Source organism: Platichthys flesus, chromosome 24 (assembly GCF_949316205.1).
Source record: "Platichthys flesus chromosome 24, fPlaFle2.1, whole genome shotgun sequence".
In the NCBI taxonomy this organism is placed as follows: Eukaryota; Metazoa; Chordata; class Actinopteri; order Pleuronectiformes; family Pleuronectidae; genus Platichthys; species Platichthys flesus.
The window spans coordinates 10,377,871-10,393,750 of record NC_084968.1 but is presented as its reverse complement, the minus strand read 5'-3'; the positions used below and the strand labels follow the sequence as shown (position 1 = coordinate 10,393,750).

Sequence of the window (15,880 nt, the reverse complement as noted above, 5' to 3'; positions counted from 1 at the left end):
GTTTCAAACTTTACTCTTAGAACCATCACCTCAACTGTCCCCTGAAACTCAATTAAGCTGCACTAAACTCCAAACACTTCCTCTAGAGGTGAATCCACAAATAAAGAAAATGTTGAAAGTCTATTTTTAAAGAAAGCAGAAAACCCTGACATCTTCCCTGACCCATACCACTTCCAGTTTCCATTGCTTTTCTGCGCATCCTGCCAAGAACAAACTGACAGGGGTGAGAACATAACCTCATTGATGGAGGTGATGACTCACATATAGCTTTAAGTCTACATTCATATTTATGAATCGTACTCCATCGTATGTTTTGATATCAAGGATACAAAGCTCCAGCAGAGGGAGCTGTTAGCTTGGGACGGAGCCTCTTAGCAAAAAGTTGAAGTAGAGACTGAGAAACAAAAAGTAAGAAAAACAAACATTAAAACAATTAATATTTTTTAATCAATCATCTTAAGTGCAAAATATCTAATTTTAACATTTAAGAGTGACTGAGGATAACGGCTTAGAATCACTGCCAGGAAAAATATCCACTTTATATTATTGCAGCTCTGTTGTTAGTAGCTGCAATTTAGATGAAGTCTAATATTGGTTTAAAATCTATTAGCCTCTGCAAGGATTCTGAAATCCTGATGCCTGTGTTCAATCAGCTGTCTCTGCTCCACAAAGGTTTACAACAGTTCAAAGTGCTCATTCACATTCCAGTATCATTAGAAAAGGCACTGGAGGATTCACAGTCTGGTTTTCCTGCCCCAGCGCTTTGATGGCACTGGTGGAAAGAGAAGTTCCTGAGGCTGAGAGGGCGAACGGTGCCGCTGCCACGGGTCTGACCGAGCAGCTCACGCGTGGTTCGGCTCATTATCAAGACAACAAGTGGCTTGAATCCACAACGTTCATATTCATCCACATTTCTCTTCTCACACCGTCGGGCTAAATGTCACGTGTGCGCCGTTAAAATAATATATACGGTCGTGGAAAAGAGAAGTGTGAAGGTTAATAATTAATTCTGTAAGTGCAGAATATTTAAAAACTTTTTGAAACACAGAGGACTTGTTTGCTAACTCAACGGCATATGTAAAAATCATACAACAGTTCCTTTCTTTCATGCAAACCCACTGTACGTGTAAAACAACCAAACTTCTGCTCAAACACTTCCTATTTCAAAGTAAAAGCACTCCAGCTGTCCTGTTGACGGAATCCATTCATCGGTTTTAACAAGGTACAGCAAATCATTATCCTGTCTTGTTTTGGTAGTTCTTCTCACACCCATGTTTGTTCAGCTGTTCCTTTTTCCTTTGAGTTTGGTATTAATTTGTTTTTCGATGCTATAAAAACACAGTGAAGGTCATGATTGACACCTGAGGCTGTCTCCTGATTGGTCGAGCACGTGTATCCACGGGACCTTGTGACCACAGACGCGTTCCCCCGATGCAAAGAGGGCAGCGTTCTTATGAAGTTGAGCCGTGTTGTTTATCTTACATACAGTCAATGATCTGTTTGTTGTCAATAAGCGATTATCTTTGGACCACAGGTTCTGGTCTGAACGTTAAACTGAGGTCAGGATGTGTAACAGATAGAAACTCTTTGGTCCCTTATCCACCGTCCTCTCCCACTGAGGTCCACTTTGGGTCTGAATCTCTGACGTGTAACACAAACACGCAGCCGTTCAGCAATGTGTGCGACGGTATGCTTTCTGTAATACTGGCTGATCTGGTGAACACGACCCTTGAGCCCTTTCCTTACACAGTCTTGAGGTTAATCCTCACAGATCATTGACCTCCCCCGTGGTTCGGGTCGGGAGGTGCACAATTGATCTGCTCCAGCTCTAAATGTAAACTCTTATCTTTGTCCCCGTGTGAGCGTCTGCGAGGAGCCGGTGGATCTGTGCAGGAGAAGTAGTGAGGGAGGGTGATCATGGCCAAAGTGCCGAGAATCACGAAACCGCCCGCGACCAGGAAAGAGGCGGTGTAGGTGCCGGTGACGTCCTTCAGCAAACCTGGAGACAGGAGACATGAAAACGAGATTTTATTATAATACAATAAAACAGTAAAATTAACGAAAGAGCCTTTTGTTGTGCAGGAAATACCTCAAAATTTCTAAAAACAGATAAAAACCCAAATAAAGTGTGAGTCGATTATATGATAATTAACAAAAAGACTCAAAAACATGACCTGTTTACGCCTTACTTCTTATCACTGTGCTTTTTATACAATTAAAGGGGAAATAGGAGCTACAATTAGCAGCTATGTTTAGCATAAAGAATGAAAATGTGTGATAGCGAGTAATGCTGTGAGTGCATGCTGGGGTGTAAGGTTTGAACATGTCCCGGATGGAGACTGGACCCGATCCTCTGGTAGCACGGTACGCAAATACTCGTGCTTTGAAATGGATGCGGCCAGCCACTGGTAACCAGTGACGGGAGCTGAGGACTAGAGAAGTGTGAGTGAATTTATCTTGGTTAAAGACGTGCAGAGGTCAGATGGCTCTAGCATGTAGACCAGCCAGGAGCCAGTTACACTAGTCTGGGCGTGAGATGACCAGGGCCTGCACCAGAACCTGCGCCCCCTTCTGAGGAGGAGACGTGTTCTCCTGATGTTGTGTGGCATGAATCTACAGGAACGTGTTGTTGCAGTTATGTTGGCAGTGAGGGAGAGTTGACTGTCGAGTGTCACACCCAGGATCCCACCGGTCTGGGTTCGGGGATAAGGAGATAGTCTCCTTATCTGGATCGGCACCAAAATGTAATGAGTTCTGACCCTAAACCATACGACATCCCTTCACCAGTGCTGTGAGAGTCTGTCCAGTTATTTTTGGCGTAATCTTGCAAACAAACAAACCAATGAACAGATATGGGTGAAAGTATAACCTCCTTGCTGAAGAAAACTGCCGGACCCTCACTGCTCCAGTTAATGTTTGACTACTCTCAGCTCCAGCGTATTAACCTGTGTCTGAGGTCACTTTAGATAACACTCACTCAGCTCAGACTTTCTCCACAGCAAATAGAACTCCTGTAGCTCAGAGCTCCGTGTCGGCTCGGTGCTCTCCTACCTGACAGCGGAGTCCCCAGCAGCCCGGCGCCGCTCTCGATGAGCTGCAGCAGCCCGATGGCGCCCATCACGCGCTCCACGCCCACGATCATGGGCACCACCGCGAAAACCAGCGAGGTCAGAGCCCCGGAGCAGAACCCGTAGAGGAGGCTGATCACCACCAGCATGCTGTAAGATCCGGACAAGGAGCTGATGGGCAGCAGCATGATGAACACCCCCGCCAGCGCCGTCCACAGGCTCAGCAGGTGGATCAGCCGGAAGTGACCCAGGTCAGAGAACCAGCCCGACGCCACGCGGCCCAGGATGTCTGAGGCGCCGGCCGCCGACATGACAAAAGCGGCCTCGTACTCCGAGAAGCCGACCTGCCGGCTGTGGGCCACCAAGTGGAAATATGGAACGAAGTAGCCGACGTTGAGCAAAGTGATGGCCGCGGTGTAGGTGAGGTAAGGCCTCTCCAGGAGCAGCGGCAGCTCCAGGTAGGAGGAGAGGCGTCGAAGCAACGAAGAAGAAGACGAGCTCTTCTCTGAATCCACCTGGAGGGAGGACAAGAAGGGACGTGATGAACTTTAGTCTGTTCATGATGAAACTATAAAACCTTCTTAAGCTTCATCCACACTCGATGTCTTCTCTGCAGCCGGCTGCTTATAGAAAACACTGCGGATCAGTCAGCCCTTTTACTTTATGCTACGCTCAGTAGAATCCTCCCATGGAAATCATTTACTGGTTTTATCGACATCTTCCCTGCTGTGTATCTGAAAGTTTGAAAAGTTGGAGACAGCAGAGTCCCGTCCCACCTTCTCCGGGGCCTTGGAGCGTCGCTTGGGCCGGATGAGGGCCCCGCAGGCCACGATGTTGAGGCTGAGGCCCCCCAGGATCAGCAGGGCCCCTCGCCAGCCGTACATCTCCACCAGGAACTGGAAGAGCGGGTTGAAGATGAAGGAGACGATGCCGATGCTGGAGAACCCCAGTCCCAAGGCCAGGGTGCGCCGCCGCGTGACGGTAGCCACGACGGTGGCCACCATGGGCGTGAAGACCAGCCCCCAGCCAAAACCTGGAGGAGAGGGGGAGGGGAGGGGAGGTGCACTGTGGGGTCAGTTCAAAATGTAACTTAAGTAAACAAAGGACTAACAGTAAACAGGAGGTGCGCTTTCTTCCCATAGGAGGAGGAACGGAATCATTTGGTTACTCATAATAAGACTTAACCTGAGATGAGACCCATAGTGAGGTACAGATGAACCAGGCACTTGGCCTGAGAGGCCAGGATGAAGCCGAGGGCTGCGAGGAAGCCGCCGGTCATCACCACCACCCGGGTGTCGTACGCGTTACACAGAGCTGCACCCAGAGGACCTGAAGCAAACACACACACAGGGTCTCATTATCTCATCCTTCACTCAGCCAGTGAGGACATGGTTTGACTTAAACTTAAACCAAAGCTACATTTTCGGTTAAGTTTTAAGATCATTATTAATGAAATGTAAGATCTATGGCATCATACTGAAAGATATAAGATACGATATGATACTAAAGGATACAATATGATTTGTGAGATATGATTTGATGCAGTACAATGAGATATAAAAAGATGTGATACAAGATGATACCTTTGTAAAGTATGACAGATACAAAGGAATATCAGAGTCCCAGAGTTACTTTATCTTCCCCATAATGGAAGATAAGGTGAAGTAGAGAATAAAGCTTGACAACACCACTTTAATAATGTTTGTTTATGATTCATATTTTAAACAAATCATCATTCAAAAATACTTATCATTCATTTCATTCAAAGTTAAATCAGTGTAACCTGAGTTGTTAGTCAAACACATGCATTTTATCACTTGTTTCATTGCCTATGTGATTAGATGTAATGTGATTAACTCACTGAAGAACTGCTGCGCTGCCAGCCCGGTGGAGGAGATCCAGGAGATGGCCTGAGCGCTCGCCTCAAAGTACTGGACGAACTCCACGAAGAAGACGCCCAGGCTGCGCATCAGGCCGAACACCAGGCTGGTGCTGACGAACAGAGCGCCCACCAGCGCCCAGCTCCAGTCTCCATCCTCGGCAGCTTCAGCCCCGCCCCCGCCGCCGCTCTTCTTAGCTTTGGGCTCGTTGCTGGTCATGTCTGAAGATGAGGTAAAAATAAATAGAAAGCAGGAGAGCAGGGAAGCAACCAGGAGGGAGAGAGAGAAAACCCTCTTTCTCCTTCGGGTGTGTAGAGCGAGTGTCTGAACCTCTCCGTGGTCGTCCACAGATGGAATCATTAACTCCCCACGGGCCAATAAAAGCCCTGGTTGTGCCATCTAAAGGTGACTAGGTTTACTAATTAACCACTAATTAACCACTAATTAACCAGTGGGTCTTCATCTGAGAGGGAGACATACTGTGGGAGAGGGGTGAACTCTGACCAGTGCATATTAATTATGATTTAACGCAGCAATAAGACAACTTGTAAACTCTCTCCAGCCACAGATACAGTAACTACGGGTCCAGGTCAAGGTATTTTGATTTCAAGTAAAATTTGTGGTTCAAGTTTCGTAAGTTTAACTCCTGAAGGGAATGAAACAGGGTTGATGCAATTTAGTTTATTAATCATTTACCAAGTCTGTTGCGTGTGTTTCGGTCACTGTGACCTGATTCTCATATGACTCACCTCCCTGCTGCAGGAATTACAAATAAATCCCAATGTGGAACATGAAGTCGGTGTTTCACCATTTGTGTGTGCCTCTTAAGTTGTGTTTCTTTATATTTATAAAGAGCTGCAGGATTTAAAACCAACCTACAGAAGTACAGTATCGCTAACCTCAACAAAGCTAAAACAGCCTACGCAAGCCAATAGACGGTTGTACATAATGATCACGTAATGTGTTTGACTTTGTTTAGGCAAATATTCATCTCTGTAAAAACACGGTAGGAACTACAACCAGAAACTTTACATTCAAGACGGTGAAGGTTTTTTTGTCATCGTAAATTTTCCATTTTTTTTATTTACGGAGCAGCTGTACAGAGGCCTGTTGTCAAGTGAAGTCAGTTTTAATTATATATGTTATAAACGACTGCTGCACATGTCATAACATTTTTTTACTTATCTTTTTATGATTCTGTTTCGATTTGTTCTCGTGATTTTTATTGTGTTGAATATATTTGTGAGAAGCCCTACATTAGTATAGATATTATTATTATGCACATTAAGAACTACTTTTGGACTTTTACTCCTTGTTGTGTTTCTTCTTTAAACCAAATGATAAATATATATATATATATATATATATATATATATATAAACACAATATGAACAATAATAATAATATGTGTTAACTTCAGGCTGTTGACACATATTCACATGACACTGAACACACTGACCTGCTGATGAGTCTCACTCCGCTACATCCGTGTCAGTCAAGCAGGTGCACGGTCGTGAACGCGCACTGGAAAGAGCACATGACTCCGCAGGGCGCATGCGCACTGGCTGTCACCCGCAGCTGGAGCAAAAAAACACACAAAAACACAACTTTCTGAATTAAACACACACTTTGTGATGATTTGTCACGCTCGTGCATTCGATGGTGTGTTGGATTAACTGTGACGTGTCTGCAGCTGTGGAAACACAAACTGTGCAACATTGACTCGTGACTGAATGAAGCCTCTCTCACTGGGATACTGGTCGAGTTGTGTTCAATTAAAATAACCTGAACAGAGACGCGCAGCGACATCATGGAGGGTGTTTGATTTACTCACCGTCTCCTGAGCTCGCGTGACTCCGCAGCAGAACATTCTTCAGTCTCCAGCTGTGATCGTGAACACGGGTCCAACGAGGCGGAGCCGCGTGCACAGGGCTCCACGGGCACGCGCCCAGTGAACATGACTCCACTGAAGTCCAGTAAAGCACACAGTTTGCCTTTCATAATCTAGTTTATTGATAATTTTATCTACATTCCCGCCTTAGTTATTAAAAAACAAACTTATATATAATAATTCATATTATGTTTTACGATGTAAAAGTACTAAAAGTTTTATTTAGTTATTAAATAGCTGATTGTGACATTATTTTCAAATGTGTCAGTTGAACGACAGTTTTCTAATCTGTATTATGTATATAGATTAATCGATACTGTGTAATAATTAGCACTAACACAAGTATTTGTTTAATGATGATGTAAATCACCCCCCAAACATCCCATCTGGCATTTTCCCTTGTGTCTATTTCTAATAAAACCAAAAGTAGGAGTTTGAATCCCACCACCACCAAAGTGAAATAATATTCCCATCCATTGTCCAAAGCTGTTAGTCCCTGAGAAGCACATTTTCTCTGTGGTAAGGACCACTGTTTGACAACAGGCAGCTATGTTGTTAAAAATTTTGCAGTGCTGTTAACAAAAATAAGATCAACACATCTCGACTGTCTATCCAAAAGTTACACAACATTGACTTTCAGCGTCCAAAACAAACCAACTGTTGCTTCTTGGTGACGGGTAATACTTGAATTACTTGTCGGGGAAGCAGAAGAGAAAGACAAACAACAAACAAACCAACAACTTGTTCAGGAGACTTGATGCTAGAGGGTGGGGAAAAAGATCCAAGATGTCGACTGCATGGAGATTGTGCGCTGTCTTCTTGTTTTGTGCGCCCAGAGGGAAAGAAATATGCTTTTTGATAAAGTCCTCATTAAGTTTTGCACATTTTCTCGTTTCATTTCAGTTTTCTGACAGACCTTGACCTCTGTGACCCCTCCTCCCCCTTCAAGGCCTCAGATGATGAAAGGGGAAGAAACTACATGTCACCGCTTTCACAGCTTTTTGTTTGAGTGAGGGATGGGGAGAGAGGGGGGGGGGGGGGGGGGGGTTAAGGTTGGAAAGTCCCGTGGAACTTCCAACGTTTGTCTGCCGAGTGCGGACAATGAGCCACCACGAGCCACAACTCATCAGGGAGCAGGAAGCCGTGGATGACAGAGGGTGGGAGAGTTCAGCGGGAGTCTGCGGCCCCCTCTCCACCAGCCGGCACCAAAACGCGACACCCGTGTTGTTGGCTGGTGGAGTGAGGACCCTGGAGGAAGCAGGTGCCCTCTGCCTCATTGTTTCCACACAGCACAAAGTGGAGAAAAATGGCGAGACGTGATTCATGGGCAGAGAGAGAGCTTGTTAATGAGAGGAAGGAAGTCCAGGGAGGAGAAAGGCTGGAGGAGGGAAGTGTGGCAGAGAGAGAGAGAACACACATTTTATATTCATACACAAGTTCAAACTATTTCCCATTTTGGTATCACTTGTATGTATCTATGAATGTATGTATGTACTTATCTAAATGAAGTAGACTCCAAAAATCAACAGTCCAATTGTTACAAAAAACGATTTAATTTAACTTGTAAGAAACCATCTTTGTCCAGCAAATGAACCCATAAACATACAAAAGTTAACATTATTATTATCACTCATCCAATTCATTACAATCGTCTTTTTTTAACGTATCATTTCAGAAAACAACACATTTAATTTTTCTACTTTCTGTTCACTATTAGAAAGATAAGTCCTTTGCCTGCTTGGACCGTCAAAGCAGATGAAACTGCATATTTAAAAGAACACACAGGCCCCAGGCCTCAAGCTAAAGATAAATCTGAGTTAAATACACGTTTAAGAAGAAAAGCTTCAATATCTCAACGCTGACTAAGTGCTTCTCTATGCGTCAGAACAAAGATTCATTTTCATTTACTCCAAAAACTCCCACCTGTTCCACGATCTCCTTCAAAACACTTGATTTGTCTTTCTTTCAAACTCTTCACATGCTCACAGATCTTCATATCTCAATGTATACACATCCTCCCTTCTTTTTTCTTGTCTCTTTCCCTTTCACTCTCTCCCTTCACAAACCTTCAAAAACACTTCTGAACACCATCTTCATCTTTTAAATCCCAACTCCCGACTAATAAGATTCATATATTAGCTCCAAACCTCATCCAACAACACGTTGATCTTTTTCCCCTAACCTACTCCATTTTAACCCAAAGGCCCAAACTGATATTTATAAATTATCAACTCATACTTTAAAAGAATAAGAAATATTTGGACTATTCCGATGTGATTCTGCTCGGGGGGGCGGGTCGTCCTCCTCAGCAGGCCTGCAGTAGAGGCTGGTAGGGCTCGGTCAGCACCTTGTAGCGGATCTTGGTGTTGGTCACTGCGCCGTGCTTCTGCCGCAGGTGAAGACGCAGCTGGCTCTTGTGGCGGAAGTGCAGGTCACACTTCTCACACTGGAGAAGAAGAAGAAGAGGGGGAGAGTCATGAGGTTCACAGCCGAGGGGTTGTGAGGGGGGGGGGCGGTGTCGTGTGATGCATGAGGAGCAGGGGACTCACGGTGTAAGGCTTCTCTCCGGTGTGAATGCGCAGGTGGCTCTTCAGGGTCTGCAGGTGGCGGAAGCGGGTGCCACAGGTGTGGCAGGGGTACGGCTTCTCGCCTGTGTGGATCAGGACGTGGGCCCGGAGGTGGGCGACCTGTAACGCCACCACACAAACAGGAAGCACAAAGTAAATAAAGATTTGTCCTAAAAATATGATTAGCTTTTACTATCAGGGCCCTGAGGCTATGGAAGGAAATAATGAGGTTTCAAACTAAGCACAGTATTTTTATTAGAACTTAGCAAAGTCCATGGAAATCAGCCCTCACCTGAACAAACCGTGCGCCGCAGGTGTCACAGCGGTACGGTTTCTCTCCTGAGTGAATGCGGGCGTGGGTCTTCAGGTTGGCTGGTCGGTTGAACTGGGCGCTGCACACGTTGCAGCGGTACGGCTTCTCACCTGTCAGGGCAAAGGTCACTCTTGAGATAAAGGCTTTTCATCTCTAAAACAAACACTGAGACGGATAGAAAGAGAAAACGGGAGATTTAATAAATGTGTGTCCTCACCTGGGCTGGTAGACTTGGTCCCTTGCATGTTGCCAGAGTAAGAGTAGGGCGCGTAGAAGTTCTCACGTTTGATTGCAGGCTGGTTGTGGCGGGCAGCTTCTGGGTCAGTGGTGCAGGGTGAAACTGGGGATACAAGCATGGACATGTTTAACACACCACTACATTGACTGACACAGAATAAAATGCTTAGAGTTACTGTTTTGCTTCTTACCTGTTCCCTGCTTGTGAGTGGGGGGCACTTTCAGGTTATCCACAGAGGGGGGTGGCCCGAGGGGAGGGGCTCGGCCAGAACCCTCGTAGCAGGAGGCCGGCCCCTGTCTGAGGCAGAGGTTCACAAATTCAGATTTACAAACAAACTTCCTGTTTTTAAGTTCCCCCAACTCCTTTAATTCTCACTGTGTCAGCTCCGTACCTATCAATCTGACCGGGCACTTCTCCAGACCACGCCTCTGCAGGGGCTTTGGGTGTCAAGCCGGTCGCGTCCTTGACGGGCGATGTTTGATTTTGGGGTTCCTCCATCTCCTCCTCCTTCACCGTGGTCGCAGCATAGAGAGGGTTGAGGACGATGTACTTGTATTTCTTCCAGTTGCAGACCTTTGGGTCCGGTGAGGCTTTGGTATCATTCTGGAGAATTAAACAAGTTGCATTATATAAACGTATAAGCAACAGTTAAAGGAGACAATGACATGATTTTCTCGAGACGCACCACAAGGTTTTTGTTACACGTGTTGGACTCGGCTGGAGAGCTGGGTTGGCAGCTGGAGCGGGCAGGGCTGTCCGGCGACAGGGTCGGGGTGCCCACGAGGGGCGACTCCGGCCCCCCTCGCTGCTCCTTTGACCCAGGCTGGCCAAACGGGAAAGCCCCTTGCCTGAGCGAGCCCCCACCCTCCAGTGGGAACCTTACAGGAGAAACACAGGAAGGGCTGTAATGAGCTAAAGCTGTCAGACAGACAAAGGGACACGAGCACAAACCGCCAGCGGACACACTCATGGAAATCTGTGTACGTATCCTCACACATGTTAATACACTTTCGTTGCCAGTGTATCAACCGATCAGAAGAGGAATCAAGCCAATTTTTTAAAACGAAGAAATTAGAAATTAGAAAATGTAAGAGACATGCCCAAAGCCCCAATGTGATTGTGCCCTTCCTTCATCTCAATGAAGCGTTTTTGATTTCTCTCACCTTGCTGCTGCTGCCATGGGTCCTGGATGAGGCAGATCTCCTCCTTTAGGGGCCACAGAGGCGACAGAAACACTGGAGTCCAGCTCCAATCGGAGGTGTCTTGCACTTTTATTCTCCATGCTGAAAAACAGAGAATCACCCAAGTCAAAAGAGGTTCATATTTAAATTTCTTAACATTTTGCATCATCTCCTACATTAAGAATCCACAATAATACAGATGTTTCGTTTTCCAGCCCCTCACCAATGCCGGTGCATGAAGTCCCTGCAGGTCTCGGCCACGTGGTCCATCTGCAGGTAGGTCGCCACCGCGAGCACCCCGGGGACAACTGCCGGGGTCAGAGGGAGGCGGGACGTGTACATGAAGTCGAGCAGCAGGGAGACGCTGGACGGATCCAGGGTGTTGGGGAGGGACACGGTCATGAGCTGCTCCCCACTACCACCGACACCACGCCCCTGGAGCAGCACACGGCGGGAGTACAGCGAGTAGAAGAAGCCACTGAGAGAGAAGTGAGAGTAAGGGAGAAATATTCTATGTAAGATTTTCAGTTTATCTGGATTTTCTGGATTCATCGCTGAGTGCATGGTGGAGGACATAAAATAGAAATGCAGGGACAAAGATGGACAACTGAGCAGGAGGAAGTGACGGAGAAGCAGCAGAGAGGAAAACATCCAGTGTGAGTCAACCAGAGGAGATGGAAGAGGACATTACAGAGGACAGTGTCATAAAAGAAAAATACTATTGCTTCAAATGGCACCGACCTGCAGGCCACGAGCACAGCACAGTGCGCCTGTAGGTGCACGTTCCCAACCACCAGGGTGAAGTCGGTGAGGATGTTGCGGTGCCTCAGTTCGTTCAGGTTCAGCAGCACGTCGTGGGAGTGACGTGTGAACTCCTTCACGTATCCCTCTGGCCTCAGCTCCATGTCTCTGTCGCCCCTGTATCCCCCCAATACCTCCATCATGCTTGTCTGAAATTTAGAAAACAAATTATTTATAAAGTGAAGCTTTGTTATTAAAGAATTTGTGACAATTTGGACTCAAATGCTCAAAATGAAAACCTACCTGTGTGTAAATGAAGGAATAAATAGACTGGAGTGTCCCAGACACATCTGTTAGGTGAGACCAGCTCCCTACTCGTACCTGCACCAGACAAATCAAGGAAAATCAAACTTAATCCACTTGATATTTACAGTTATTAATATTATACATATCAGTGGAGTTCACAAACAGCAAAGTGATAATTTCAGATAGCTAGTAAGATTTTAAATACAAAAAAATTCAACTATTTCTACCTTAAAACATACATTTAAATTCAAATGTGTTGATACCCTAATTTGAAAAAGACGTGATCACTTTTTCAAACTGTGCAGGATCAATCAGGAACACAGAATATCCCAGACAGTCATCAAACAGATTAACAATAAAATAATATAAAGAGAAAACAGTTTTCCAACTCACCCCGACCAGCAGGGACGAGAACTGACGTGCACCAGGCTGACCACAAACCCCCTCGCCTCAGCGTTCAGTCTACAGTCAAAGACGTGGAGCAGCCTCCACTGGCTCTGGCCGACACTGAAAGGGGAGGCTGCAGGGAGGGGACTCTTTATAATGTTGCGCAGGAAGCCCCCGTACGAGCAGGGCTGCTGGTTTCTTCCTTCCTCAATGGCCCACGCGCACACATGGAAGCAACGCAGGAAAAAGGCCCCGGCCCAGGCTCCGAGTATTTTTAGGGGGCTATTAGTTTTTCTTAACCCCCATAGCTCTGAGCAAAGTAATGGCAGGAAAGCAAAGTGTGTTTGTGTGCCACGCTGAGAAAATATATACGAGGACCCCTCGGGGGGCTGCGGTACGTGCCTGGCTATCCAGGGGTAAGCCAGGGAACGTCAGGCTTCCCCCACCAACGCTTTCCTACCCTTCACCCCTCTCCAGGTTCACAGGAAACTGACCGACAGGAAACTGGAAGTCGTTGTGGAGTAAACAAGCGATGCCCTCATCATCGAGATTCTGTCTCATCAAGCAACTTTTGAAATGATAATCACACGTTTCTGAGATGTTGGTGCATGATTTAGTATTTCCCCTGCAAGGGTATTTTTTTAATATAAGAAGGAGAAGGTTTTCAAAGAGCAATTGTGTCACTGCTGAGTGGACTGGTTCAGGTAAATGGGGATTAATACGGGCTCCACAACAAGGTCCGGAAGCTTCTGGCCTGCTGCCTGAGTGCAGAGGCGTTGTGTTATGAGGATGAGGAGGAAGGAAGCGAGACAAAAATCGATCGTTGTGGACGGGAGACACCTTCTCCTGGTGCTGAAAAACAACCCTTTACCCCGCCCCGGCCGGGAGAGCTGCGACCGACAGATGTACAGGAACTGCCCTTCAATCCCCCCCTACAACCACCACACACACACACACACACACACACACACACTAATGTAGGCATCCTGCGAGGCTGCTCAGAGACATGAATGAAAACGCCTGCGCAGGACATCCGTCAACAATAAAGTGAGCAGAAGACAAGGGAGGAGAAATGGAGATGGGGTGGTGGGGGGGTTTCAGAGGTCACCAATAACTACAAAAACAAGTGGAAAGTTACCTCATCCGGACGGACTGCAGAACTCTGGGTTCACAGAGGAGCTCTGCAGAAATGAACTGTGAACTGTTTTCCTTCACATCAAAGTGTTTCACAGGAGGAGACCTCGTCAGGATTTTGAATCGTCAGATAAGCGTGCACAGCGATTGATTTAGTGCTGCAGCTACAGTGGGAAAGCAAACAGGGAAAAACTCCTTGTTTGATTTCCAGCTGCAACTCCCACTACAATGTATAACAGTGTATACAGTTTGCAGGGAAGCGGCACAGTGGTAAAGTGGTTAGCACTCTCACTGTTCTCCTCGTATCTGCAAGGATTTTCATCCATAGAAACAAATAAATACACGGAGCTGTAGTTCCTTGGAGATCCTAGCAAACAACACTAATTTACATTTTCAGTCTTTTAGGTGTTAGGTGTATTGTGGAGAACAGCACCTACAGTAATACTCGTGCATTTAATCAAACAAATTTGATTTGAATCGCCCAAATTCACAATTTTGTTCTGACTAACGACAGAAAAACAGAAACAACAGCCAGTAAACTCTTGTGATTTACATGAACAGGTATGGAATGACAGTATATATACAGAGACATTCAATAGACAGAATGTCAGATAATGAATTAAAATCCAGCTACATGTGTATTTTGATATTTTGTAATCGTGAATCGGAAGTGTTTGCAAGCGGTGAGGAGCTTGCGTGTCTTTCTGCTTTGATTTGTTTGGATGGAGGTTGGATCTATTGTGCGCTTTGTTAAAAGTACAAAAAAAAAAGAAAAAAGCATAAAGGAAAACAACAATTAAGAAAACAGAGAGGGAGATGTAGGTCTCAGCTACTTCCAGGCATTGTGAGAAGAACGGATGAAGTGGGGGGGGGGCGGTTGAGGAAAAGTGAGAACATTACTAAACAGGTTCACCAATGGGCGGAAAAGCATTGAGCCTATCCCGTTGGCAAGGCTGGGCAATGCTCGTAGTGACTTCCTGCATCTTACCTCGTCTCTCAGCGCCCGTCTCGACCCCCCGGCCCCGTTTGGTGATAAACACAAACCCTCAGTAGACTTCTGAAGTCGAGAGCAAAGTCAATTTAGTTTAATATCATGATGAGGAACATATTTCACTGCTGTCACTGCCTGTCACACAGAACAAAGACAGGGATTCCCCCGGTTTTGTTGGTTCCTGGTTGCCTGCCTAGAACCACATTGTTCATCTGATAATGATGTGGACTGAGGCCATGCTTTGACTTCAAATCCTCCCGTTGGTGCCAAAGTGTTGATGGCTCCTGCAACAATAACAGATCTGCCTCAACTCCCTCTTCCTGCGAGCGCAGGGCACTCTGGACATATATGGGCAAACGGCACACAGCTTCTGGAAGGAAGAGGAAGCGGGGATATCCCAGGGAGCAGCCCTGGTTGTTTGTTCACTCACCGGCAGAGATAAGGCAAGAAATAAAAAGATAATTGATGGTTATGAGACCTTTGCTTTTGGAGATGTGCCTTGGGGCGAGCAGTGGGCTTCTAACATGGAGGAAGAGGAGTAAATTGGGCGGGGGTAATGGGAGAGGGACAGTTGACCCAAATCTCATTAGCCTCAAAATAATAATAAGGCAGCACTTGAACTTGATCTATCAAAACAATAAACATAAAGCAAACTTTGATAGCAGTGAGCCAATCTGAACAATATATAACACCATCATATTGTTTGTGATTCAACTATCTACTTTTTTTGTTCATATTTATTTTAATTTCGTACAGTTTATTTTTTTTTAATTGAAACTTGTAAAACTTTCTGTAAGAGAGTCTTTTATTTTTTAGTATTCACCTCTGTTTATTTGGTTTAGTGTTTATCTATATTTACTACATAGTTACATTTTGAATGGCAACTTGTAAAATTTGTGAAATGTAAATAAAAATAAAACATTTGACTGTACACATTTATATATTAATATACAGTTTATTAATATGTGTTTATATATACACTGTTAATACAATTATTAAATGTCATTCATGCATCACCCCATAGAAATACAGTGGGGTCGCATTTACATACAGCTGACTCTTGTATTTCTATTTTGAAAACTGTGTGACAGACCACCCACCTCTCTGTCTCCCCCTACACGAACACACACACACACACACACACACACACACACACACACACACACACACACAGACACATATA

At 45.6% G+C, this 15,880-nt stretch overlaps 2 protein-coding genes across 2 annotated transcripts; both read right to left on the bottom strand.

Annotated features, from left to right (window-relative positions):
- Positions 1-27: 27 nt before the first annotated feature.
- On the bottom strand, positions 28-6,856 carry slc16a13 (solute carrier family 16 member 13). Its single transcript, XM_062384124.1, has 7 exons — positions 6,783-6,856; positions 6,408-6,526; positions 4,930-5,169; positions 4,254-4,397; positions 3,845-4,101; positions 3,052-3,583; positions 28-1,999 (listed from the first exon to the last, which is right to left on the bottom strand). Exons 3-7 carry the CDS (start codon positions 5,165-5,167, stop codon positions 1,773-1,775), a joined length of 1,398 nt encoding a protein of 465 aa, XP_062240108.1. The 5' UTR covers positions 5,168-5,169; positions 6,408-6,526; positions 6,783-6,856; the 3' UTR covers positions 28-1,772.
- Positions 6,857-8,368: 1,512 nt separating this feature from the next.
- Positions 8,369-13,783, bottom strand: bcl6b (BCL6B transcription repressor). Its single transcript, XM_062384122.1, has 12 exons — positions 12,579-13,783; positions 12,183-12,260; positions 11,880-12,088; positions 11,362-11,616; positions 11,121-11,240; positions 10,643-10,835; positions 10,349-10,560; positions 10,148-10,254; positions 9,937-10,059; positions 9,699-9,829; positions 9,389-9,526; positions 8,369-9,285 (listed from the first exon to the last, which is right to left on the bottom strand). Exons 3-12 carry the CDS (start codon positions 12,080-12,082, stop codon positions 9,145-9,147), a joined length of 1,623 nt encoding a protein of 540 aa, XP_062240106.1. The 5' UTR covers positions 12,083-12,088; positions 12,183-12,260; positions 12,579-13,783; the 3' UTR covers positions 8,369-9,144.
- Positions 13,784-15,880: the final 2,097 nt, after the last annotated feature.